Below are 27388 nucleotides of genomic sequence, written 5' to 3' on the forward strand. Positions count from 1 at the left end.
ATTATAAACCCTTAAAGTACTGTGTATAATGTTCCAACGCTGCTTTTATTGTGAAAGCGCTTAGAGGAAGTGCTACATGAGTCTTCGTGAACTTTACTGTAGCTGTTCGTTCCGTAGCGTTTGTGTTAAAAAAATGAGCGACACCAAAGCTTTTCTGACAACGAATGGTGGGCTGTCGGACGAAGCAGTAGCCGCAGCTTGTAAAGCTGGAGAGCCGCTGACAAAGGTGAGGTTTTATATTTTTAATTTAATTAGATACATTTAAAATCCAAAAGGCTAGTTATTTCAAGCGGCGCAAAGTGTCTAGTGACAGCGAGTTATTTTTCTCTGTCGAGATCACTGACAACACTTGTGCTGTGTTTTACAGTCAAAAACGTTTTTGATTAATTTGCAAGTTAATGGAAAGATTAGTTTAATGAAGAGACGTCGAGCAGGCTTCTGTTCCTAAAGCTGATACAGGCGAGTTTTCCGCTTTTATGCTCTTTGTAAAACTGAAACTCTTTAGAAAAACACGGACGGAACATCGATGAAAGTTTGTCGACGTGTGGACTAAATATACGTTTGACACTTGCTCTTTAGTTCTTTAAAAAAAAAAAAAAAAAAGTTGGCGTGAAAGTGCGGTTCAAGCAGTGGCGGTTCTACACTGAATTACTCCCCGGGCAAGACCCCCTCCGGCGCAGCCCCCCCCCCCCCCCCCCAAAAGCAAAATTTTACACAAAAAGCCTTTATTATTATTATTTTATTTTAATATTAATATTTTAGAAGTGCCCCTGAAATTGCAATCAAAAGACTGCAGGCTACAATATTACTCCAAAACAAAACATCTATGACTTGAGGAAGATGGACATTCACACTGGTCACATCATCTGCAATGCGCTGTTGTCGCCATTTTAAAGTAAGTGAAAACGAAGCTAACTTTTTGTCTTCTGTAGTATTTCAAGCGGTTCAGATCCGGTAAATATGCAAATAGGTGCTGTGTTGATGGCTGTACAAATGGTAAATAGGCTGCATTTATATAGTGCTTTTCCATCTGCATCAGACGCTCAAAATGCTGTACACATCAGTGCCTCACATTCACCCCGGCGCCCAGTACACACCGGGAGCAACGAGGAGATTAAGGACCTTGTCCAAGGGCCTTTAGTGATTTTTCTGGTCAGGCTGGGATTTGAGCTGTACAGCCAATTAAATACAAAATTAGGGCCTAAAGCAATTGGCGTTTTTCTGCTGAGCACAAAGTAACACTTCACATTAAATCGGTAAAAATGTTCTCACTTGTAAAACAAACGTAGCATACCGCAAGTTAAACTTCGTCAAAGACATTTAAGGATATCAATCGTGACTCACCATTAAGGGGGAGGTGATGGTCTAGTGGTTAAGGCACTGGGCTTGAGACCAGAAGATCCTCGCTTCAAATCCCAGCCTGACTGGAAAATCACTAAGGGCCATTGGGCAAGGTCTTTAATCCCCTATTGCTCCCGGTGTGTAATGTCTTCTAGGGGCAGTGTTGCCAACTTGGTGACTTTCTCGCTAAATCCGCCGACTTTCCAAACCCTCTTGACGATTTATTTTCTCAAATGCGACTAGCGATAAATCCACTTTTCCTGGTGCCACCGGAGACTTTTCTGGTGTTTGGCAACTTGGATCTAGTCTCTGTTCTCACGAGCGGCAGCAGGTCTCCCCACCTCCCACTGCTGCTGCAAAGTCACAGAGGTTGTGTGCAAAGCACTGAGTGGAGGGATATCTACAATCCTCCACTTCAAACACTCATGCGTGACGCCTCCGTGACCTGAATCAGACTCCCTCAGCCTTTACCTCGTTTGCTGCCCTGTGACTAATTAGTCTCAAGACTCTGTGAAGCCATGGCCTTGAAGTTATGTTATTTTGAGAAGTGATTGGCAAAATAAGCAAACAAACCAACAGTCAATTTTATTTGTAGTTCAATATTATTAAGGCGTTTTTACTCAATTTTTGTGTCTGTCACGTGTTTTTGTTTTTTTTTCCCCAACAAATATATTAACTGTAAAATGAACAGCAAACAAAGGCCACAAAGAGATAGAAGAAAATTTGTACAATAACAAAAGTAAAGGTATTCTTTAACATCAGTTCTCTTCAAAAAAAAAAAAAAAAAAAAAATCCTTATAGAGTGTGACAGTTTTAGGACATTTGGGAGAGTCTATAAGCTTAATAGTGCTTATATATTGTTCATATTCAGCCACAAGTCCGTGTAAATTCCTTTTCAATACTCTGCATTTATGAATATGAAATTTATCAAACAATATTAAAACATTGATAATATATTCAATGATCTCTCTCACGTTTTTTTCCTGCAGCATCTGTGATGATGTCATACTATGCAAATAAAATGCAAATTAGATGATGGCATCATTTAGCAACTTCTGGTGACTTTTAGGACAGCCAATAGCTGCTTGTTTTACTGAGGAGTTGGCAATACTGTCTAGGGGGCAAAAAAAGAAGTGCATTTTGGTAGATTTCTGACACACAATTCTTACTTAGAAAAACATCAGTGTTCTCAGTTATATATGAACAAGATATAACCCTAGAAAGTGATTTTTTTTTTTTTTTTTTCCTGCAAGAAAAGTTGTATACAGTGATACTTTCCAATTTTTATGGTACCACTGCAACCCAATATATCATACTATAATAAGACATCCAAATAATCTATTTAAGTAATTTTATATGAAATAATAAAAGCTTCAGATCAATTATCATTCTCTGACTAAAATGTTAAGTCGTTATCATTTGAATGTGTTTCACTGACTTTTCTCACCCATCCAGCTAAATGTTCGGTGGAAATTGTGACGGTTGGAAAAATACGAGACAATTTCCCATGTTGACAACGCAACAGTGTGTCTTTTTTTTTTTTTTTTTGTCTCGCACGTTCAAAAACCTCACTGACTTGTGCACACACGGCAGTTTAATGCCCGCCACACGCGGCCCCCAAAATTCAGCATAAACGGGGCGGGCGAATATAATCCGGCTGCAATGCCACCGCCGTGGAGGAGGATGGGCAAGCCTCATGGGTCTGTCCAAATCCAGGTGGACTGGCTTGATGCGGCCCACTAAAATGTGTTTGGCTTTACTGCCTATGTCGACCACGTTTTTTTTTTTTAATGTTTCCATTATACTTTCATTATGAAACAGCATTTTATTCATTATAATAATTGTAGTATTCTTACCTTCAATTACAACAGACAAAATAAATTCCAAATTCCACAGTGAACAGCACATAACACAGGAAGCTGATGGAATGGATGACTCAAAGCATGCCTGTGTCCACCCGCTTCGTCAAAACTGAGTTGCTTCAATTTCCGACCAATTACAGCTCGTGTAACAAGTTTGTCCGCTTCGGTTTCCTCAGGAAATGGCGCTCATCATATTGAGAAAAATCCACATACGGAATTCTTTGGTTTTTACCAACATAGAGGCAGCTTTATGTGTAGCAAATTTGATTTTAGTTTATTTTATGACACTATCAGTTGTTACAAAAGCACAAATTGCTGAAGTCAAATGTTTAGATAAATGTAGAGCGAGAACAGTAACAGTCCAACTGTATTCTAATCCATGTGGCAGACTGTGCATTATAGTTTTGTCATCTTACCAATATGGGGAAACAAGTCTTTTCACACAAGACTCTTCTCTGGGGTTGAAAAATTGACCTGACCCAACAAAAAATACGTGTGTGTGTGTCTATAAATAGATGTGAAAATGCATTCTGGTGCATTTGAGATTTCATATTATTCTGGGGTAGGACCCAGTGGTTAACATCACTTTGAGCAGATGGGATGATCAATGAAATCACCCGGTGGAGTTGGTGGTTATGAAGAAAACCTGGACCCTCTTGGCCCTTTCTGTAATCTGGTTGACACCTATGTTCAAGAGGCTCTATAAGAAACACATTTGATTTAATGAATTAGAATTTTAATGTTTTTCCTTCTGCCCATAATCCTTTCACCAAAGAAAATATTCAGGGAACTCTCTTAATAGGTTCTTGTGCTGTCCCCCCCACCTCTAAGATTCATGAAAATTGAATATTTTTGAGCAACCTTGACAATAAACGGTTCAGTATACAGAGAAGACTGACCTCTTTGGTGAAGGTAATGTATTTATGTTTTGACTGAGGTGTGTTACTGCCATTTTGATGACTGTGCGCTCGGCTGCAGGGGGGTACATTTTAGCTCAAATCTTTTTCACAAGTGACTGTCGGGAACCAGCAATGGTGGGCACAGTTCAGCTAATCAGATAGCATATAATTATCAAAGCTAATCTTTTTGCTAGCGGATTAGTTTTTCAGATAAGTTTTACAACCCTCATCAGACCAATTATCTTCCGATAAATTTAGTTCCGATAACTTTCAGTCCGATAGCATTTTTTTTTTTTTTTTTTTTGCTGGTAAAGTGAACAAAGTTTAATGGTCAAAAATGTTTGTAAAACCTAAAATCAAACATTTTTGTCTGTTGTGTGTTTATTTATAGCAGACTGGCTGTCGCTTGCTGATGAAGTCATCATTAAGCGCAAAATGTGATTGGCCGGTCGATGCAGGGAGCATTGTGGGTAGTGTAGTTCAGGTTCACTTTGGATGTTGCAGTGTTATTGTCCCTTGGAAATCTGCTGCAAAACCCATCACACATTGTGCAGAAAGATTTATTTAAATATCTAAAGGACACTGGTTTACTTCATCGCATCTAAACAAATTACTATGGCTTCCAGGAGTTAAGGTTTTGTAAAATCTCAGTGATCACTCACCAGCCCGGTAGGTGGCAGTAAATACACCTTAAGATGGTGCCGTCCGCCACTGGATTTGAAAGAAGAATAATTGTTATTGTCCGCTCGACACAAAAACAAAACGGACTAATTTTAACTTTATTTTATTTTATTTCTTTGTGGCTGATGGTATCACCAAGACTCGGTGGGAGAGATGAGCTCTCACGGCGCAGCTGTGTACAGGCTGAGACGTTTCTTCACCGTTTAGACTGTTTTGGATAATCTCAGGACGATTGTTTTTTTTTTTTTTAGATGAATCTCACTGAACCTAACAGGTAAGAATTTATATTTACTATGTGTATTTTATTCTGCCAATCAATGCATTAATGGACGTATTTCGGTTGTTTAAGCTGCAGGGTTCAAAGCGTGTGGGCGGGAAAAAGCGGCAACTTTTAGCTCGTAAATGACGGTGTATCTAATACCGAGATAAACTGTGATTTCTAATACTGTGTTTTACTGCTTTTGAAAGATGAGTGTTTGGAGTTTTATTTTTATTCATTCATTTTTCGTGTGTTCTTGTGTTTGTGATCCTTGAATTTACCCAGCAGTCCCTGCGGCGCTTAAAGTGAAACTGGTTTATCAGAAGCTGATAGTATCAGCTCAACTAATAGTTATCAGTTATCTGTAATAAAGATAAATGTTTTTGCAGTTTATCATCATAAATGGTTATCGAAGCTAACTTTTTGGTTGGCTGTGCCCACCACTGGGAACCAGATTTTTTATTGTTGGATTTCAGACTTGTACCAACATCACCAAAATGCAAAAATAGTTGTGCATTGTGGCAAAGAATGACATCTGTATCTTGTTATTCATGTTCCAAAACTATACTGTTCTTTTACTTCATCACTTGATCTTCTTGTGTAGCAAAAACTAATATTCAGCTGGTTAATGGGCAATAGCACCGATAGCTTTAGCTTGATGTACTTCTGAACAAATTCAGTTTTATTTTAAGACTTTTCACTGAAATATTGTCCGTCTTCTGCTGCTTGTGCATTTGTGACACTTCAGGACTTCATGATGCAGCAGACTATGTTGCGTGTTAAGGATCCAGTTAAATCTTTAGACTTCTACACCAGGATCCTCGGCCTGACGTGAGTATTGACTTCATGAAACTTGAATGCTTGGGTTGATTGTGCCTGACTCAGTTTTTGCAGATAAACTACAGTCCAATTAGTTGTATGTTTTGGATGATGAAATGTCTGACTGAAGAATTTACATTGTTTTGCATTGATCATTTATTTTAGTCCTTAGACTGATGTTTGTTTCTTTGATCTTGGGTGGTCTGACAATGGATGGGATTTGGTAAGAGTTGACCAATATCATGCCATCAATTCTGAGGATCAGTTTGATTCTTTATCACTCTACCTGTTCAGTTTTTAGGGTGGGAAAAAAAGTAGGTCTATACAGGGTTTCAATGTCAATTCAGCTGTTTTCCTTGTTGCTAGATACACAATTTGGCATCATCATGTCACATCTGATGTCATGACTCATGAGTTTTCGCAACACAGAGCTGGCAGAATTGATGACATCTGAGGTATACGGTTTTGATAGATTTAGAAAAGATGGAACCGGTTCTTGAGTCCCATCCCTTGGTCTGATGATTTTAAGGAACAAAACGTAAAGCTCTCTGTATATTGACATAAGCTCTGTAAAAGGTTTGCATGAATTTATTATTTTCGACCAGTCACAAGATTATTGGAAAGCAAGGCTAAAAATTGCAATTTATTTCATTTTTAATGTTACAATACTATAATTGCACCAAACGGATGGAAGACTGACGGCGTGATCAGTTGAAGTCGTACTAAGTCCCTTCGGCTTCTCCCTTGTTTTACTTTCTGTGGATTTGGCACAGGTTTTACACCGGGTGCCCTTCCTGACACAACACATTACATGGAGAACAGGCTGCAAGTTCCTGTTTTTGAAACAGGCCTATTGTACCCTTCATGTTTGGTACAAACTGCCTAGACTCTGAGTTTGTTATTGTATGTTATTGTCTATGTTCACAAAGCAATGACTGCTGAATTCACAGTGTATATCCTGTATTTGTTTTTTCATAAATATGAGGTTTTGTTACTTACTTGTGGTACTAAATACTTCATAAGTTGTAATGTCACCACTCCAGTTTCTGATGCAAGATTTTTTTATTTTACACATGAGCGTGACTGAATAACAAGATGTTCTCTCTTCAATGTGCTAAATTTTCCAGGCTCCTGCAAAAGATTGACTTTCCTTCCATGCGTTTCTCTCTCTTCTTCTTGGGATATGAGGAAAGCAAAGATATTCCTGAAGATGTGAAAGAGAGGACAGCCTGGACATTTTCCAGACGAGCTACCATCGAACTGACCCAGTAAGTAAGGGTCTCGTTCCTGGAGATTTTAGATTTTAACACCTGAGTTTGAAAATTAACCTTCTGGAGTCTTGGCTATTTTTGGGCGTTTTTGACTACTTTTGGTTTTACCTTCATAATTTACCTTAAACTGTTTACCGGGCCTTGTTTGGTGTCATTTGTTTTCAGCACAACCTCACCTGTGTGATTTTACAGTTTTTCTTTCATTCTGACATACTGCATTAAAACGGTGATCCAATATTCACCCCAAAACATAAAATTTGAATCAGAAAAAAGTTTTTTTTTTTTTTTTACTGTGAAAACCAGAAATATTTTAATCGAGCCATTTTCATAACTTAGAATGTAAATATAAACTGTAAACTTCAAATGTAGCATAAACAAAGTTCTATACAATAATTCACATTAAAATGTAGGAAATGCTTCAGGTGTTTTTGTGTCTATTTACATGCAATAAGATGCCACACAAATTATATTTGTGCCACTCAGGAAAAATAATTCCTGTTCAATGCATGTCAGAAGCTCCAAGAATTTGTACCGATATTCCACATCATTATTGATGTTTAGTTTTCCCTAATTACTTGTTTTTGTAGCATTTTTATTGGTATTGGTACAGACTGGAGTTGTGTGTGTGTCTCCACCCTGCTGCTCCAGGACTCAACCCTGGAGCAGAAACATGAGTCCTGGAGCAGAAGGAAGGAGAGGCGCATGGTTCGATTCATTGAGGTGATCTGTGCACACAGATTGGTGAATCCACCTGCTCTCGTTCATCCAGACCAGAACAATAAAGTCCACTTCATCAGCAGATTGATCACGCTGTAGTTCAGACTGATGACGTGCTCCTCGCTTCGATAGTCTTCATGCAGTTAAAAAAAACAACAAAAGACAGAGGCTTTATGCGCTGTTCTAGATGACTGATTATTTTGATGCACTGAATAAATAAATTACGTGGTCTATTACAACCCCTGGCAAAAATTATGGAATCACCGGCCTCGGAGGATGTTCATTCAGTTGTTTAATTTTGTAGAAAAAAAGCAGATCACAGACATGACAAAAAACTAAAGTCATTTCAAATGGCAACTTTCTGGCTTTAAGAAACACTATAAGAAATCAAGAAAAAAAATATTATGGCAGTCAGTAACGGTTACTTTTTTAGACCAAGCAGAGGAAAAAAATATGGAATCACTCAATTCTGAGGAAAAAATTATGGAATCACCCTGTAAATTTTCATCCTCAAAACTAACACCTGCATCAAATCAGATCTGCTCGTTGACATTGACCCTACGTGTATTTTTGCAAGGAATGTTTTCGCAGTTTTTGCTCTATGGCAAGATGCATTATCATCTTGAAAAATGATTTCATCATCCCCAAACATCCTTTCAATTGTCCAAAATATCAACGTAAACTTGTGCATTTATTGATGATGTAATGACAGCCATCTCCCCAGTGCCTTTACCTGACATGCAGCCCCATATCATCAATGACTGTGGAAATTTACATGTTCTCTTCAGTCAGTCATCTTTATAAATCTCATTGGAACGGCACCAAACAAAAGTTCCAGCATCATCACCTTGCCCAATGCAGATTCGAGATTCATCACTGAATATGACTTTCATCCAGTCATCCACAGTCCACGATTGCTTTTCCTTAGCCCATTGTAACCTTGTTTTTTTTCTGTTTAGGTGTTAATGATGGCTTTCGTTTAGCTTTTCTGTATGTAAATCCCATTTTCATTAGGTGGTTTCTTACAGTTCGGTCACAGACGTTGACTCGTTTCCTCCCATTCGTTCCTCATTTGTTTTGTTGTGCATTTTTCGATTTTTGAGACATATTGCTTTAAGTTTTCTGTCTTTACGCTTTGATGTCTTCCTTGGTCTACCAGTATGTTTGCCTTTAACAACCTTCTCACGTTGTTTGTATTTGGTCCAGAGTTTAGACACAGCTGACTGTGAACAACCAACATCTTTTGCAACATTGCATGATGATTTACTCTCTTTTAAGAGTTTGATAATCCTCTCCTTTGTTTCAATTGACATATCTCGTGTTGGAGCCATGATTCATGTCAGTCCATTTGGTGCAACAGCTCTTCAAGGTGTGTTCACTCGACTAGATGCAGACTAACGAGCAGATCTGATATGATGCAGGTGTTAGTTTTTGGGATGAAAATTTACAGGGTGATTCCATAATTTTTTCCTCAGAATTGAGTGATTCCATATTTTTTTTTTTTTCCTCTGCTTGGTCTAAAAAAGTAACCATTACTGACTGCCACAATCTTTTTTCTTGATTTCTTATAGTGTTTCTTAAAGCCAGAAAGTTGCCATTTGAAATGACTTTAGTTTTGTGTCATGTCTGTGATCTGCTTTTTTTTCTACAAAATTAAACAACTGAATGAACATCCTCCGAGGCCGGTGATTTCCATAATTTTTGCCAGGGGTTGTAGAAAAGAAACCGACCTTTTTTATTTTTTTCAAAAACTATATGGATTTGAATCACGTGCGATTACATCAGACAAGCTTGAACCCTCGTGGGCATGCGTGAGTTTTTTCATGCCTGTCGGTTGCGTCATTTGCCTGTGGGCAGGCTTTGAGTGAGGAGTGGTCCACCCCTCCCGTCTATTTTTTCATTGTTTAGGAATGGCTCAGAGGCGCCGGGCCATGAGCGGCTGCCTGCCGACGCGCGAATCCGTCCGCACGTCTTTCATTACAAAATCTCCTTTAACAGTGGAATGTCCGGATAAACTGCTGATCCCGACCTCTTCTGAAACTTCTCTGTTCTCTCACGATGTCCTGGGTCAACAGAGGCTTAAATTTGGAAGTTTTCAGCTCGAAACAGGCTGACTATGGCGGCTCAGAGCGCGGCGCGCCCTCCAGCTCCGTGGGTTGCCCTTAAAGCGACAGTAACACTCCATAATCTCTCATCAGCAATTAAAATTTTCACCGAAAACCAGCTGAATTTCTCGAATGGTATCCACTCGGATGTGCATTACAGTTTCTGAAAAAAATTTTGTTCAAGCAAAGCGGCAGTCTCTGAGCCATTCCTAAACAATGAAAAAATAGACGGGAGGGGTGGACCACTCCTCACTCAAAGCCTGCCCACAGGCGAATGACGCAACCGACAGACGTGAAAAAACTCTCGCATGCCCACGAGGGTTCAAGCTTGTCTGATGAAATCGCACGTGATTCAAGTCCATATAGTTTTTGAAAAAAATAATAAGGTCGGATACGTTTCTAATAGACCTCGTACACCGCACACGAATCACACACGCTTAAACACTCCACCATACACTAAAATACAGTGCGATGTCATCAAACCCATGTGAAGTTGGTGAATGTGATTGGTTAGCTTCTGTTTTTGTCCATCAATAGTAACACCCCTTTCTCCTCCTGCAGTTGACCCTAACCCTGTTTCATTACAGCCTTCTCGCTGCTGCAGCTGAAAGGAGGAAATGAGTCGTTTTGCTGCAGCTGTCTGCAAAATGCACAGCAAATATGAGAATATCATCCCCCAAAATTTGAGTAAATTATTAATCATAATTTGTTATACTTGGCCTATTAACAAACTTTAAAAAGTGGTTTGGAGGTTGAAGTCTCCACTTTCAACACACATTCAAACAGGTACTCAGTGGAGCCGATTTTTATGTTACGTCTGCTTAATTAGGTCATGTGGCTTTTGACGTGCGGGTACGTCATTCGACTCCAGAGGGTTAATGAAGGAAGCAGACAGTTGTTATATGTTAGAAGTTAGCTTTTTGCCAAACTGCAGATATCTTATGCAGGCAGTTTATCCAGGTGTATTTGGCAGCTACTTGGACTCCCAGTAACCAAATCTTAAAAGCTACTGGTTGTTGTGCAGGATTATTAGATTACATTGTTGATTCAGGTTATAATGCTAATTAACAGCTCAACTACCAGAATACATACAAGATTTATGTATCTAAAAGCAATCTGCAAAAGTGATAAACAATGCTGAACAACTGTACTTTATTGCAACTTGACCGGCCAACATTTTGCCAAGTTGAAGCACCTATTAACCATATTTGAGAAACACGAGGAGCTGCACGGACTTACAGAACACCTTACAAATTTACACTCTGCATGCAGTAAAACTGATGCTTCTTTGTGCACTTGATCCTGTCTGATCTCAGAAGTGAAGCAGAGTAGACCACTTGGGAATGGCTTAAGCCCCCCCCCCTCTCCCTTTATAAACAGCTTCTGAAATTAAAATTATTTTGTGATGTTTGTATTTTTCAAATAAAGTTAAACACAACTCTCCTTTTCTGTGCAAATATTTGAAAAGAGGACTGTTGAGACTAGAAACTCATCATATATATATATATATATATATATATATATATAATATAATATAAAATCTAATCTAGGTCAGCTATTTCTTCCCAAGGGCCATACATTTATACAGGCAGCCTGTCCATAATTACGTAATAAATATGATAAGAGGTAAGGGAAAAAAAAATCCAACCATTATGTGTCTGCTGGATTTTGGGCCAACAATGGATTTTCTGAAATCTATAATAATTTCCTTAGTTCTTATATTAAAATTGAGGAAGCTATCATTACACAATCTGACAAATTAATGGAGGAGAGACAATAAGGAGGAGAGACAATATGACTGTGTCATCTGAGAACTTGACAAGATCTACAGCTGTCTGCATAAAGGATAAAAAGCAGGGGAGAAAGGACACAGCCCTGAGGACAACCTTTATTTAAAGATTTAACAGAAGACGTGTGTCCATTCACAAAAACCTGCTGCAGTGTGTTTGTTAAAAAAAACTTAAAATCATCAATAAAATTGGGTCAGATATAAAATAGGAAGCTAGCCTATCAATTCAAATATGGAGCTGCATCTTATTAAAAGCAGAGCTATCAGTCTTGCATGGGATTTGGGCTGTTTGAGATGCTTATGTGCTCTATCTAGAATGAAGAGCTCAGCATCCTCCACATGCTAACCTGCTTGATAGGTAAACTACAAAGGATCCAATTTGGCTAAAGTTAGTGACAAAATTTCATCCTTCAAAAATTTTCAAGCACCCAGAATGTTTTCTCATATTTCCTTGCTCGCAGATGTTGACTTTCTAGTTGTTTTTCTCTTTTCCAGTTACTCATGTACCACAGTTTTAACGTGTTCAAAGCTAATGTACACGACCCCTTCAAACCCAGAAGCAACTGATTTTCTAGTTGCCGGGCAATACGTGAAAATCTTCTTGCTGCTTCTCTGCTTCTGGCGGTTTTCTCTTGGATGGTGTGTATCTCTGCACTTCCCACCACAGTGTGGGATGTTTCATGCTGCGCATGGCTTCAGAGACTTGTGGGGTTTGATTGGTTTCGATGCCAGTTGCAGGAGGTGGCGTTTGAGGTATGCAGGATGCCCCTTGAAGCACCATGGATGGAGCCTGCGGCTATGTCCTGCAGCACCTGTACACCTGTTGCTGCAGACACTGGGTGGTACATAGGTGGCCACAGCAGACTGAAGGGGCCGGTGTCAGTGACTGAACGGTCTCCTCTTAAAAATTGGTCAGCCCTGCCGTCACTGCGCCTGAGACTGACTGAGTCTGACTCTCGACACCCACAGCGATCAAAGGGAATAATGTGATTATTAACCATTAGATGACAAAGTAAAACCTCTTAGATGTGAAACAAAAAGGAGCTTTTGAGTTTTTCCTGCTGATGTGCTGCCTTTGTTACATTTGGTCAGTTTTCTTCAGATCTTCATGTGATGAGAGATTTCACTGTGTTTTTGATTAAAGTCCTTCCTGCTGGTCAGGTTGTAATCGGGATAAGTGTCAAAAACCTTCCGGCAGATCTGTTAATATCTGCATCAGCTGTAGTGAAAAGAAGTGACAGAATTTAAATAGCTTTAGGCACCACCTGCTTAACAGCAGGAAATCAAAATTAGATAAATCTCATCTGGAGCCAAAATGACTGGAATGAAGGATTAAACTTCTGACTTCTAATTTAACATCATGTGACATACTGTGCATCCAGTAAATATTCACAGTGCATCACTTTTTCCACAATTTGTTACAGCCTTATTCAAAAATGGAGTAAAAAAAAAAAATCCCTCCTCAAAATTCTGCTCATAACACCCCATAATGATATGATTTTTTTTTTTAAGAAATCCCATGTACATAAGTATTCACATCCTTTGCTCAGTACTTTTTGATGCGTCTTTGGCAGCAATTACAGGCTCAAGTCTTCTTGAATATGATATCACAAGCTTGGTGCACCTATCTTTTTGCAGTTTTGCCCATTCCTCTTTACAGCACCTCTCAAGCTCCATCAGGTTGGATGGGGAGCGTTGGTGCACAGACGCTTTCAGATCTTTCTAGAGATGTTCAATCGGATTCAGGTCTGGGCTCTGGCTGAGCCACTCAAGGACATTCAGAGTTGTCCTGAAGCCACTCCTTTGATATCTTGGCTGTGTGTTTCAGGTCATTACCTTGCTGAAAGGAGAACAGTCACTGCAATCTGAGGTCAAGAGCGCGTTGGAGCAGGTTTTCATCCAGGATGTGTCTGTACATTGCTGGATTCATCTTTCTCTCAATCCTGCTCCTGATAAACATCCCCACAGCATGATGCTGCCACCACCATGCTTCACTGTAGGGATGGTATCTGGTTTCCTCCAAACATGTCTACTATTCACACCAAAGAGTTCAATCTTGTCTCATCAGACCAGAGAATTTTGTTTGTCATGGTCTGAGAGTCCTTCAGATGCCTTTTGGCAAACTCCAGGCGGGCTGCCATGTGCCTTTTAGTAAGGAGTGGATTCCGGCTGGCCTGAACCCAGTTAAGCTGGAGAAACATCTCAAGGATGATCAGTAGAAATAGGATGCACCTGAACTCAATTTTGAGCTTCATGGCAAAAGCTGTGAATACTTATGTACAACCCCTGGCAATAATTATGGAATCACCGGCCTCGGAGGATGTTCATTCAGTTGTTTAATTTTGTAGAAAAAAAGCAGATCAGACATGACACAAAACTAAAGTCATTTCAAATGGCAACTTTCTGGGTTTAAGAAACACTATAAGAAATCAGGAAAAATAATTGTGGCAGTCAGTAACGGTTACTTTTTTAGACCAAGCAGAGGGAAAAAAATATGGACTCACTCAATTCTGAGGAATAAATTATGGAATCACCCTGTAAATTTTCATCCCCAAAGCTAACACCTGCATCAGATCAGATCTGCTCGTTAGTCTGCATCACCTTGGAGAGCTGTTGCACCAAGTGAATTGACATGAATCATGGCTCCAACACGAAAGATGTCAATTGAAACAAAGGAGAGGATTATCAAACTCTTAAAAGAGGGTAAATCATCATGCAGTGTTGCAAAAGATGTTGGTTGGTCACAGTCAGCTGTGTCTAAACTCTGGACCAAATACAAACAACATGGGAAGGTTGTTAAAGGCAAACATACTGGTAGATCAAGGAAGACATCAAAGCGTCAAGACAGAAAACTTAAAGCAATATGTCTCAAAAATCGAAAATGCACAACAAAACAAATGAGGAATGAATGGGAGGAAACTGGAGTCAACGTCTGTGACCGAACTGTAAGAAACCGCCTAAAGGAAATGGGATTTACATACAGAAAAGCTAAACGAAAGCCATCATTAACACCTAAACAGAAAAAAAAAGGTTACAATGGGCTAAGGAAACGCAATTGTGGACTGTGGATGACTGGATGAAAGTCATATTCAGTGATGAATCTCGAATCTGCATTGGGCAAGGTGATGATGCTGGAACTTTTGTTTGGTGCCGTTCCAATGAGATTTATAAAGATGACTGCCTGAAGAGAACATGTAAATTTCCACAGTCATTGATGATATGGGGCTGCATGTCAGGTAAAGGCACTGGGGAGATGGCTGTCATTACATCATCAATAAATACACAAGTTTACGTTGATATTTTGGACACTTTTCTTATCCCATCAATTGAAAGGATGTTTGGGGATGATGATTATATTGGATGATTAATCCAATTGAAAATCTTTGGAAGTTGAAGAAAATGGTCCATGACAAGGCTCCAACCTGCAAAGCTGATCTGGTAACAGCAATCAGAGAAAGTTGGAGCCAGATTGATGAAGAGTACTGTTTGTCACTCATTAAGTCCATGCCTCAGACTGCAAGCTGTTATAAAAGCCAGAGGTGGTGCCACAAAATACTAGTGTTGGAGCGTTCTTTAGTTTTTCATGATTCCATAATTTATTCCTCAGAATTGAGTGATTCCATATTTTTTTTTCCCTCTGCTTGGTCTAAAAAAGTAACCGTTACTGACTGCCACAATTTTTTTGCCTGATTTCTTATAGTGTTTCTTAAAGCCAGAAAGTTGCCATTTGAAATGACTTTAGTTTTGTGTCATGTCTGTGATCTGCTTTTTTTTTCTACAAAATTAAACAACTGAATGAACATCCTCCGAGGCTGGTGATTCCATAATTTTTGCCAGGGGTTGTACATGTGATTTTTTTTTTTTAATAAATTTGCAAAAATAACAAACAAAAAAAAGAACCTCTTTCACATTGTCATTATGGGGTATTGTATGTAGAATTTAAGGAAAAAAAAAAGAATTTCATCCATTTGTTCCAAGTCTGTAAGTTCCTTCAGCTGCTCCCTTGTTGTCAGCAGATCCAAGGTGGATCTGTAAGGTGAAGAATGTTTACTCATGTGCAGTCAGTTGAACCATATCGTTCGTGATTCTTACCAAACGACAAGGGAGGTGTACCATTACACCCCGACACTTGCCCCCAATCTCAATTCTCTTTTGTACCCCTTCTCCTTGGCCCTACCCTTACCCCTATGCCTACTCCTTTAAAACAAGGGGTAAGGTGAAGGGGTATGCCTCTAGCCCTATGAATTGAGACACCCCTCCGCCTTAGGAGAAAAAAAAGTGCCGGTGTCAAACTGCCGTCTTCACTGTTTGTTAACATGGCAACAGAAATGCAACTTCTTGCAGTAGCCTGTTTGCTCTTTTTATTTTCTCGCCTTTCTGCGTAAATGCAAAGAAATAGAAGAAATCACAGATTTCTGTGATGCATTGTAATCATGTCATGTTAATGAATTCAATTAATTTGTAATTTATAATAATAATAATAATTAATAGTATTAATTAATTGATTAGTAACTTATTAATGTTAATGATACTAGTAATTAATCAATAATAATTATTCTTTTATTAATCATTAATTGATTGATTAGTAATTAAAATTTATAATAATAATTTATTAATTTATATAGCGCCAAATCACGACTAATCGCCTCAAGGCGCTTCACAAACATCATTTAAAAGCAGAATAAAATGAAATAAGTTTAAAACACAATAAAAAAATTTAAAACATAAGTAAAAGAAGTAAAATAATAAAAATGACACAATCATATAAAATACTAATGATAAAACAGGAAAACAGTTTATTTAAAATAAATAAACACGAAATATATCCGTCTGTGTGCAATGAATGTATACATTATACAAGTTTCACTTTTTGAATGGAATTACTGAAATCAACTTTTTCATGATATTCTAATTATATGACCAGCACCTGTATGTATGTTTTGGGCTGCATCTAGTTCGGTTAATATTTCTTTTTCAAATTCTCCCATTTTTTTGCATCCAGCTCTATTTCCTTTAGAAATTTCCTTGACAAATAATAGCAGTCTATTAGGACGTCAGGTTATGTGTTACACATATACATGTGCGTCTGTATATATTTTCCAACTTATTTCCATTGATGAAACTTCGGCCTCATTTTCTGCCTGAAAGCTTATTAGGAGTCGAGTGTGTTCAGGGCTCCCTGTTTTGTTTACTAAATACACACACGTGTTACAGACCTTGAAATCCAACAGCAGGGGTTAATATTATACAAAGATTTATGAACATACAAATTAACGTGCTTATCCTTTATCATGATTTTCTCCATTGTGAGATATAAGTGTCTTATCGTAGCGTTCATGTGTATGCGCATTATAACGCCTCAGCGCACGAGCGACGTTACGATATTCCTCAGAACGACAATATACGCAACATGCATAGGGATGGGTATCGAGAACCGGTTCCTTTCGGGTATCGTTAAGAAATTATTCGATTCACCGACATCAATAAGCTTTGTGCTTAACGGTTCTGTTATCGGTCCTTCAGAGCGGCCGTTGTCTTGGCGGGTGTTTGTCAGGAAAATGATCATTTCTCTACATTGATTACAGACCCTGCAGCGGGTCCTTAATCAACTTTTCTGTAGCGCGGCTTTGCTTTGAACCTTGAAGCAATTGAAGCATGGTTCGCAGATTGAAGCAATGCTTCGGTCGATTGCTTCGTTTCATTCTTTCTTTCGCTTAATTTTCCCCCGCTAAAACCCTAAAGAGCATACGTCTGAGTATTAGTTACCTTTTCTATGTTAAACCGACCTGTTATGGTCTTCTGAAACAGTTGATAGATGTATTTTATAACTTAAAAACGGGAGCGATGCTAACGCGTTAGCATATCTATGGCATTTTCAATGTTAAAAGTTAGCATTTAGCAATTGCAGCCGTCATCACGTTCGGGTGCATTTGTTTTCAAATTGTAATATTCCTTAAATTTATTTTTGCTTATATATTAATAATCTAATGATTATTATATACAATTTTAGAGAAAGAGACAAAAAGAACCTGAATAGAAACACAACAGAAAATATATAATAGCAACTAACATAAATACATACAGAAATAAGTAGGTGTTTCCTGTGAACACCGAGTGACTCTCACACCTCCATTTCATCCCTGTCTTATTTAAGTTTAATGACAGTTTGTTTCGGTCAAACCATATTTTCAGTTTAATTTCTTCAGTGATTTCCTCCAGAACTATCTGCCAAACTAGAAAACTGCTGTATCCTAGTAAGAGCAGAATACTACTGGAATGAATTTGAATAAGGAAAGTTGTATTTTTTTTTTTTTTCTCACTAAATGGATGCTACACTCACTCCAGTTTATTGTCTGGAATAGTCCCAGATTGCATTTCAGAGCTTCTAGAATTCAAACATTTTCGTGCAGGTGGTGTTGGGGGGTAATTTTGGGTTACAGCTTTTTTTTTTGTTTTTCACCACTTTCATCCCTGAATATGAGTTGTGATTCACTTTTGTGCGGATTAAAGTTACTAACTGGGACTCCTGTCTTGTTGCGAGAAAGAAACGAGAATCATCCTCAGTTCTCTTCACACAGCTCCAAACATTGCGCGGCTCTCTGACAAGTCAAGATAGAACGATAGAATTCAGTCTGAATTAATAACTTCAAAGCGAAACACAGTTTTGTTTATTTTTATTTATGTCCAGAGATCAAGGATACAGTGACTGATCTCATATTTATTTACTTTAAGACTCAAGGAAATACATAGAAAACCTGTAAAGCCTACTTTTAGTACAAAATTCACGAGGTATCGATAAGCAGAATTGATAATGGAATCTATCGATAAAACCTTATCAATACCCATCCCTAAACATGCATCCAGGAGCCTACACGTTGCTGTCATAGACAACTGCCTGTAAAGTTTTTTGGCAAGTTATAACTTTCTAAACAGCGTAATTTGTAATGAAAGCCGCTTCATTTGTGCGGCTCTTTCGGCACCATGTTTGTTTTTTCGGAGAGAGCAGTAAGCTCCTCCTACCCCTCCAAACGGAGTGTACATCCAGAATCACTCCAAACAGAGGGGTTTGTAGCCCTTCGCCTACCCCTCCGCCTCGCTGCTAAAAGAGAATTGAGACACCCCTGTCTCTCGTGCCCGCGCAAAATGGAGGGGAAGGGGTAAGGGGAAGGGCCACGGGTAGAATTGAGACTCAGCCTTACTGTGCTAAAGATCATCAAGATAGGGCCCTCAAGATCGATTTACCAAAATTATTTTCCGTTTTCCCGACTTTTGGTCCGATCTCTTTGAAATTGTCTGAACACAACAAGTTATGATGATTATGGGAGCAAATGGGCCATAAAATATGGCTTTCAGTGTAGGATGAAGTCTGGTCTCTTGAACAAATGATGATGGAAAAGACAGTTTTTATGTCTCTTCTGCTTTTTAACACGTCCTCCTTATTAATGCTTGCCTTCCATTTATCTTGCAGTAATTGGGGATCCGAGTCTGACAAGAACCAGTCTTACCACAATGGAAACTCAGACCCACGTGGGTTTGGTAAGATTCTTTTTGTTTTTATGAGATGTCATACAAGGTCAGAGGTTAACGTTCAAGACTTTACTGTCCCAAATCATGATGTTGCTATATACGAGGGCTGTCAATAAAGTAACGGTCCTTTTTATTTTTTTCAAAAACTATATGGATTTCATTCATATGTTTTTACGTCAGACATGCTTGAACCCTCGTGCGCATGCGTGAGTTTTTCCACGCCTGTCGGTGACGTCATTCGCCTGTGAGCACTCCTTGTGGGAGGAGTCATCCAGCCCCTCGTCGGAATTCCTTTGTCTGACAAGTTGCTGAGAGACTGGCGCGTTGTTTGATCAAAATTTTTTCTAAACCTGTGAGACACATCGAAGTGGACACGATTCGAAAAATTAAGCTGGTTTTCAGTGAAAATTTTAACGGCTGATGAGAGATTTTGAGGTGATTCTGTCGCTTTAAGGACTTTTCACGGTGCGAGACGTCGCGCAGCGCTCTCAGGCGGCGTCATCAGCCTGTTCAAGCTGAAAACCTCCACATTTCAGGCTCTATTGATCCAGGACGTCGTGAGAGAACAGAGAAGTTTCAGAAGAAGTCGGTTTCAGCATTTTATCCGGATATTCCACTGTTAAAGGAGATTTTTTTTAATGAAAGACGTGCGGACGGATCCTGTGCCGTCGCACCGCGTCGGCTGCGTCCCGACGCGGTGCGACGGCACAGGAAAAACACCTCTGTGTTGATAACCATTTGTAAAATCCAGGCGGCTTTTGATGGCTTTCAGTGGAGTGAGTATATGAGAAATTGTTTAACAGGCAGGACATGTTCCAACTTGTCCTTAAGGCTTTCAACAGAGGTGTTTTTCCTGTGGCGGAGCGTCGCGGCGGCTGCGTCCCGACGCGCAGACCCGTCCGCACGTCTTTCATTAAAAAAATCTCCTTTAACAGTGGAATATCCGGATAAAATGCTGAAACCGACTTCTTCTGAAACTTCTCTGTTCTCTCACGACGTCCTGGATCAATAGAGCCTGAAATGTGGAGGTTTTCAACTTGAACAGGCTGATGACGCTGCCTGAGAGCGCTGCGCGACGTCTCGCACCGTGAAAAGTCCTTAAAGCGACAGAATCACCTCAAAATCTCTCATCAGCCGTTAAAATTTTCACTGAAAACCAGCTTAATTTTTCGAACCGTGTCCACTTCGATGTGTCTCACAGGTTTAGAAAAAAATTTGATCAAACAACGCGCCAGTCTCTCAGCAACTTCTCAGACAAAGGAATTCCGACGAGGGGCTGGACGACTCCTCCCACAAGGAGTGCTCACAGGCGAATGACGTCACCGACAGGCGTGGAAAAACTCACGCATGCGCACGAGGGTTCAAGCATGTCTGACGTAAAAACATATGAATGAAATCCATATAGTTTTTGAAAAAAATAAAAAGGACCGTTACTTTATTGACAGCCCTCGTATATATATATATATATATATATCTTTAAATTTAATTATGCATATTTACGTATTTCTCTGCAGTGGCAAACTGGGGACATTTAAGTGTCCTGCAGATTTAACATGAGTATTTGTTTGTGTGCCTGATAGGACACATTGGAATTGCGGTTCCGGATGTCTATGCAGCGTGTGAAATGTTTGAGAAACAAGGAGTTACGTTTGTTAAGAAGCCAGATGATGGTAAGATGTTAATATATTTCACAGTCATGAATCACCTGTGCATGAGCATTTTAATTTCTTAATTTTTTTTTCCTGTGGAATGCTTCCTGTGGAATATTTATCCACTAGAGGACAGGAAAACAGTCAGTTGACAGACGACTTCCACCATGCTGGTCATGTTTGACAGTGCTTTTGTTAATATTGTTATTCTGTATCTAGTGACTAGAGAAAAATGTCAGTGTTTTCTTGGCTCAACTCTTCTATTAATATCCTGTGCAGTGGACGACTCCACAGACGGTTGTCAGTGTTGCACTTTTATCCTCGTGGCTCTTGTGATGGTTAATGGGGTAATGAAGAGATGATGCTTTTACACTTTACTACATTTCTTCCTTTTCAAGGTCCAGTTTGCAGTTAAAGTATGTTCCACTTGTTACATATTGTGGTTAATTGAAAATTACTTTTCCTTCACTTGCTGTAGATTCTCTTGTCCTGTGTCAGTGCAGCTTCACTGACATTCTCTACATCTGTGCTTTAAGGTGTAAATCACGTTTGATATACAGTAGTGTTCAGAATATTAGTGCTATGTGACTAAAAAGATTAATCCAGGTTTTGAGTATATTTCTTACAACACCAAGCATTCATGATATGGTCACTCTTAAGGCTATGAAATTGGGCTATTAGTAAAAAAAAAAAAAAGTAGAAAAGGGGGTGTTCACAATAATAGTAGCATCTGCTGTTGATGCTACAAACTCAGAACTATTATGTTCAAACTGCTTTTTTAGCAATCCTGTGAATCACTAAAGTAGTATTTAGTTGTGTAACCACAGTTTTTCATGATTTCTTCATGTATTTTGACATATCCAAACTGATCCATGATACCTGGTATGCGATATATAGGCCCAACACCATAGTAGGAGAAACATGCCCATATCATGATGCTTGCACCACCATGCTTCACTGTCTTCACTGTGAACTGTGGCTTGAATTCAGAGTTTGGGGGTCGTCTCACAAACTGTCTGCGGCCCTTGGACCCAAAAAGAACAAGTTTACTCTCATCAGTCCACAAAATATTCCTCCATTTCTCTTTAGGCCAGTTGATGTGTTCTTTGGCAAATTGTAACCTCTTCTGCACGTCTTTTATTTAACAGAGGGACTTTGCAGGGGATTCTTGCAAATAAATTAGCTTCACACAGGCATCTTCTAACTGTCCCAGCACTTACAGGTAACTCCAGACTGTCTTTGATCATCCTGGAGCTGATCAGTGGGTGAGCCTTTTCCATTCTGGTTATTCTTCTATCCATTTTGATGGTTGTTTTCTTCCACGCGTTTGGTTTTTTTTTTTTTTTTTTTTTGGTCCATTTTAAAGCATTGGAGATCATTGTAGATGAACAGCCTATAATTTTTTGCGCCTGTGTATACGTTTTCCCCTCTCCAATCAACTTTTTAATCAAACTACGCTGTTCTTCTGAACAGTGTCTTGAACGTCCCATTTTCCTCAGGCTTTCAAAGAGAAAAGCATGTTCAACAGGTGCTGGCTTCATCCTTAAATAGGGGACACCTGATTCACACCTGTTTGTTCCACAAAATTGACGAACTCGCTGACTGAATGCCACACTATTATTGTGAACACCCCCTTTTCTACTTTTTTTTTACTAATAGCTCAATTTCATAGCCTTAAGAGTGTGTATATCATGAATGCTTGGTTTTGTTGGATTTGTGAGAATCTACTGAATCTACTGGTACCTTGTTTCCCATGTAACAATAAGAAATTTTAGTCACATAGCACTACTATTATTCTGAACACTGCTGTATTAATACTTTAAAATCCACAACCAGCCCGAATGTTTGTAAGGCATGGTTTCTCTTAAAAATTGCCAGAATTGCACAATTTGTCAGTGGCAGGAATGAGATTTCACATTCGGCTGCCTTTAAAATTTATCGTGGACTGAACGCTTGTCATGAAAAATCACTGAATCAAACCTCATAATAGTGAGGTTTCCTCATTCAACTCTTGCCAAAAATAAACAGTTTACTTATATCCAGTGTTGAGAGAGAGAGAGAGAGAGAGCGAATATAAACTGTATACCGTATTCGCACGTGAGGGTCCAGGGCCTAGCATCAGCTCCCCCCACCCCTTTTTTTTTTTTTAAGAAAGTTGGTTAAATGCCCACCTGGAATTGAATTAATTCCATGGCCCCGAGCATATTGTAAAAATATTTAAAAAAAAAATAGTTTTCACAATGTTTTTCTCCTCTTCTATGTCGAACTTATGATGTCATCTGTTTGTCTAGTGCTCTTATTGCGAAAGACTCTTGTGCAAGAAACAGGAAGTGTTATGTGGCTAGCTTTGCCACAGTCGCACAGTGAAGGAGCTACTCTTCGTGTTTGTTTTTTTCCAACAAAAGTCATTCTTCCATCCACCAAAATGAGTTTCTTGTCAGCTGATGTCTGTATAGTTTGTCCTTAAGCGTTGTGCATGTTCAGAACTTTGAGAGGACTTCAGATCTTTTCTGCTGCCTGGTTGTTTGTGCTGTTTTGAGAGTGTGACACAGAAATGGCATGCAGTAGCAACAGACTGGATGGTTCACTGTTTTCAGTGAGAGGCTGATGGGGGGAAAATTATGGATTTTTTTTTTTTATCTTCAAGGAGCAGGAATCCTGGACAGCAACAAACAGATTATTTAACTGCATAGTCACCTGGATTTAAACGGGTAGGACGGGGTGCCCAAGTTCAGTCCTCGATCTGCCTTCCTGAGACTTAGTTGTCTCCCTGTTCCAACACACCTGAATCCATTGAAAGGCTCATTAAAAGCCTGCTAACGAGCCTTTCATTGCATTCAGTTTTATTGAAACAGGGAGACAACTAAGATTATTATATGTTATGGGATTTTTCCAACTTCTGATTGGCCCATTCGCCACTTTCTGAGCTGTACCACATGCCGAGTTGACCGCTGGTGGAGCCGAGTACACCTTGCATGCAGTGTAGCACTAGCTAATTGAGCGATGCCTTCTATCGATAACAACCAATCAGATAACGTGATACAATGCCTACTTTGGCTGTCAGTTTGTTGACAAGATGGCAGAAGACAGGTTTGCGTCTGTTAGCGACGCTGACTTAAAACAAATTTTATACAAAAAAGATGCGAAGAACACCCGCAGAAATACACAGTCAGCAGCCAACCTGTTTCGCAAGTACGTCACTGAAAAGGGACACGCACCCAACTTTGAAACTTATGACAGACGGATGCTTGACGGAGTACTCGGTTATTTTACGCGGAAGATTGACAGGCGAATGGCGAACTTTATAAGAAAACAAGCCTGATGACTCTTCCTCACGGACTTAACAGGCATCTCCAGTCGATCGATGGGATGTCAGTTGGTGCAGTATGACAGTAATAATAGAGTTGAAATAAAAGAGTTCAAAGTTGAGATTGATTTTTTCAGTTTTAGTATGTTTGACAAACTCCCAATTTTCTTGTTTACCATATAAAATAAATGGTAAATGGACTGCATTTATATAGCGCTTTTCCATCTGCATCAGACGCTCAAAGCACTTTACAATTATGCCTCACATTCACCCCGATGTCAGGGTGCTGCCATACAAGGTGCTCACTACACACCGGGAGCAATAGGGGATTAAAGGCCTTGCCCAAGGGCCCTGAGTGATTTTTTTTTTTTTTTTTTCTTCCCCCAGTCAGGCGGGGATTTGAACCCATGATCTTCTGGACTCAAGCCCAACACCTTAAGCACTAGACCATCACCTCCCCTAATAATAAAGCAGTTATAGACTTTTGATTTCGGTGTAACCGTGAACCAGGTCCGGGTACACCTCATCAAAAGTCTATAATTGTATAGTGTCAGGAAGGTAGATCTGGAGGACCGAACTTGGGAGGATATATATATATTTTATTTTAATCTTACATGAGAGACGGTTTTCTGTTTTGATACAACACTGTGCAAAATATTTCAGTGAAATAAATTGTCTGTGTGGTTAGTATTGAAACAGACTGTGCACATCACTCTTTTTATTTATTAAATTTTTGTTTGCTGCACCAAACATTAGCTGACAAGGAACACATTTAATAAATGATGAAAGGATAGGGGGAAAAACTCGACAGATTTGTTCTTTATTTATGAGGCAATCAGACATGTTATTGAAATAGGCGGTCCAGCAAACATATTTGGCTGAGCTTGTGCAAATGGCCACCCCCACTTCAAACAGAACTTCGTGTGAAGTGCCCAGACACATGAATAGGGTATATTGTTTCTCTCTTTTAAATTTTTATAGAATTTTATTTAATGATTTCTGATATTGTAACTAGATGCTGCAACATTGCATTGACCTTGCTGGTATAATTGAGTAATTGTTCTGTTTCCATAGAGGTGCAGGACTGGCAGGTGGAGTGAAAAATTAGCCCAGACACTGCTTGTGCTTCAGATGGTTAAATACATGTTCATTATTTTAATTCATCTTTTTTCCTTGTTCTCACTCAGGCAAAATGAAAGGTTTGGCCTTCATCCAGGACCCCGACGGTTACTGGATTGAGATCCTGAGTCCCAACAACATGGTCTCGATTACCTCTAACTAACGTAACAGTCGACATGCTGCGGTGCATCCAGGTTTGCTGCGGCTTCACTCAGAACACTGGGGCTTAGCGGCGAGTTTGTCAGCGCTCAAGGGAGAGCCTGTATTTAATGAACTCTGAGGGAGGATGTTCAGGGATCGCCTGTGCCTGGCTGTGGGATGGACTAATGTTGCAAAATTGTAATGCAAATAGATGGGATAAAATAATTTCTTATTAATAGCATTGACTTCTTATTGTCAGCTTTGTTTAGTTCAGACAGTGAAACTCGAAACGCGTGGAATTACTGTGCAATAAATGCAAAAAAGCCAGCTGTCAAACAGCGATTTGTAATGTTTTCTTTTAAGAATGTACTTGCATTTCAGCCTGTTTGTGTCCGTTGTGTTGAAATACATATTGCTCATGCCGAAACTTGCTAATACCGTTAGCGTGACCACATACACTATGGCTAATTACAATTAGCATTCTCTTTTAGAAGATATGTTATTAAACACACCATATTCTTGTAACAACTCGAGGAGCATGCGCTGGTAATACAGCTGTCAAATTATGGAAATGCTTTGGGTCCTGGATGGCAAACACCCAGGCAGACAACCAGTCCATCCCCACCTCTCAAAAGCAACCATCTATCTGCTACAGCCAGGTGAAGCATGGGTGTCCCCTTGGTCTTCTCCAGCCTCTGGGGTCCTCGGCTCTGAGACACCTATGTACAGGGTAATAATAAACGCACTATGTCAAACATGTCGAAGTTGACCCTCTCTCGCTATGGAAGCAATACTCCTCATCGTAGTCTCTCTAAGATCCACTTGTTTGATACAAAGTCATTTCAATGGTACCCAAGAATCCTCCCAAGTGATCAACTGCCAAAGACCTCTTGTCACACAGGAAGCACCGGGAACAGAAAGCTTTCAGCCTTCATTCTCCTGCAAAATTATTGGCATCATCAAACACCTCTGCCCCAGGTGGCCCTGATCTCAAAGGTCCACAAGATGTGAATGTCACTTCTGTGAGATAAGTGAATCTGTCCAGAAGTTGTACAGCAGCTAACTCGTGGATAAGGAGCTGGCCTGCCCATATGTAGACCTGGGTTTGAATCCTGCTCGTGCTATCTGTCTGTGCCATTGGACAAGACACTTAATCTGCATTGTCTCTGTCTGTCCATTCAGCTGTAAAAATGAATACTGGCCTTAGCTTGAAAAGTAAATGTGAGGCATAATTTGAAAGCCTGGATTTTGGACATAATCATTGCACAATATCTCCAAAAGCAATGATAACAAAAGTCAGATATACAAATAATGCAATGGTAAGAATATTTCACGAGATGAAATATTCTTTCCATTGCACAAATGGGAAAAAAAAAAAAGTTTGTTTTTTATGTAACTCCTAAAATAGATTGTTGTCATTTGATATTTTATTAATTTAGAAACTAGAGAAAAGAGACACCCTTCCTGGTCCTACGGTGTCTGCCAACGCTCAGTAACGAGATACAGATGCCCCATCTCACCCAGATGTCATCTGATGGAGTCTGCTGTGCCACAATGGCCCAGTGCAAGCCCTCAGCTGTGGCAGTGCCAACTCAGCTTGCATGGCTCTGCCTCTGGCAAACGCTGCTTTCTCAGGACCCCCCCGACTCACTGTTTAGCTCCCCCTGCGCATCCAGCGTTCCCATCCATTACCCAGCGAGTCTGGGCACTGTGTCAGACTGCTGTTTGTTTTTAAGTTTAAGCGCCGTTGCTGTGTGTGCTGGTCGCAGTGTGCAGTGGTCCAAAATGTATGGAACCAAATTTGCACGGTAAATAGAACACAATGGAAGGAAGATCAATATCACGTGACATACAAACTACCGAGTAAACGCTTTTGGCATTGTATAATTCCTGTAAGTACGT

At 39.5% G+C, this 27388-nt stretch overlaps 1 protein-coding gene across 1 annotated transcript; it reads left to right on the plus strand.

Moving 5' to 3' along the window:
* The first annotated feature begins 81 nt into the window (after positions 1–81).
* On the plus strand, positions 82–25824 carry glo1 (glyoxalase 1). The gene is made up of 6 exons (XM_034185138.1): positions 82–226; positions 5791–5873; positions 6989–7129; positions 19212–19279; positions 20851–20940; positions 25414–25824. Exons 1-6 carry the CDS (start codon positions 134–136, stop codon positions 25506–25508), a joined length of 570 nt encoding a protein of 189 aa, XP_034041029.1. The 5' UTR covers positions 82–133; the 3' UTR covers positions 25509–25824.
* The last annotated feature ends 1564 nt before the right edge of the window (positions 25825–27388 follow it).

This window comes from Thalassophryne amazonica, chromosome 2, assembly GCF_902500255.1.
Source record: "Thalassophryne amazonica chromosome 2, fThaAma1.1, whole genome shotgun sequence".
Taxonomy (NCBI): domain Eukaryota; kingdom Metazoa; phylum Chordata; class Actinopteri; order Batrachoidiformes; family Batrachoididae; genus Thalassophryne; species Thalassophryne amazonica.

Coding starts and splice junctions, on each gene's coding strand:
- glo1 (XM_034185138.1), top strand. CDS start 134: ATGAGCGACACCAAAGCTTTTCTGACAACGAATGGTGGGCTGTCGGAC. Junction 5,874..6,988: donor ACCAGGATCCTCGGCCTGAC/GTGAGTATTGAC, acceptor TAAATTTTCCAG/GCTCCTGCAAAAGATTGACT. Junction 7,130..19,211: donor GCTACCATCGAACTGACCCA/GTAAGTAAGGGT, acceptor TTTATCTTGCAG/TAATTGGGGATCCGAGTCTG.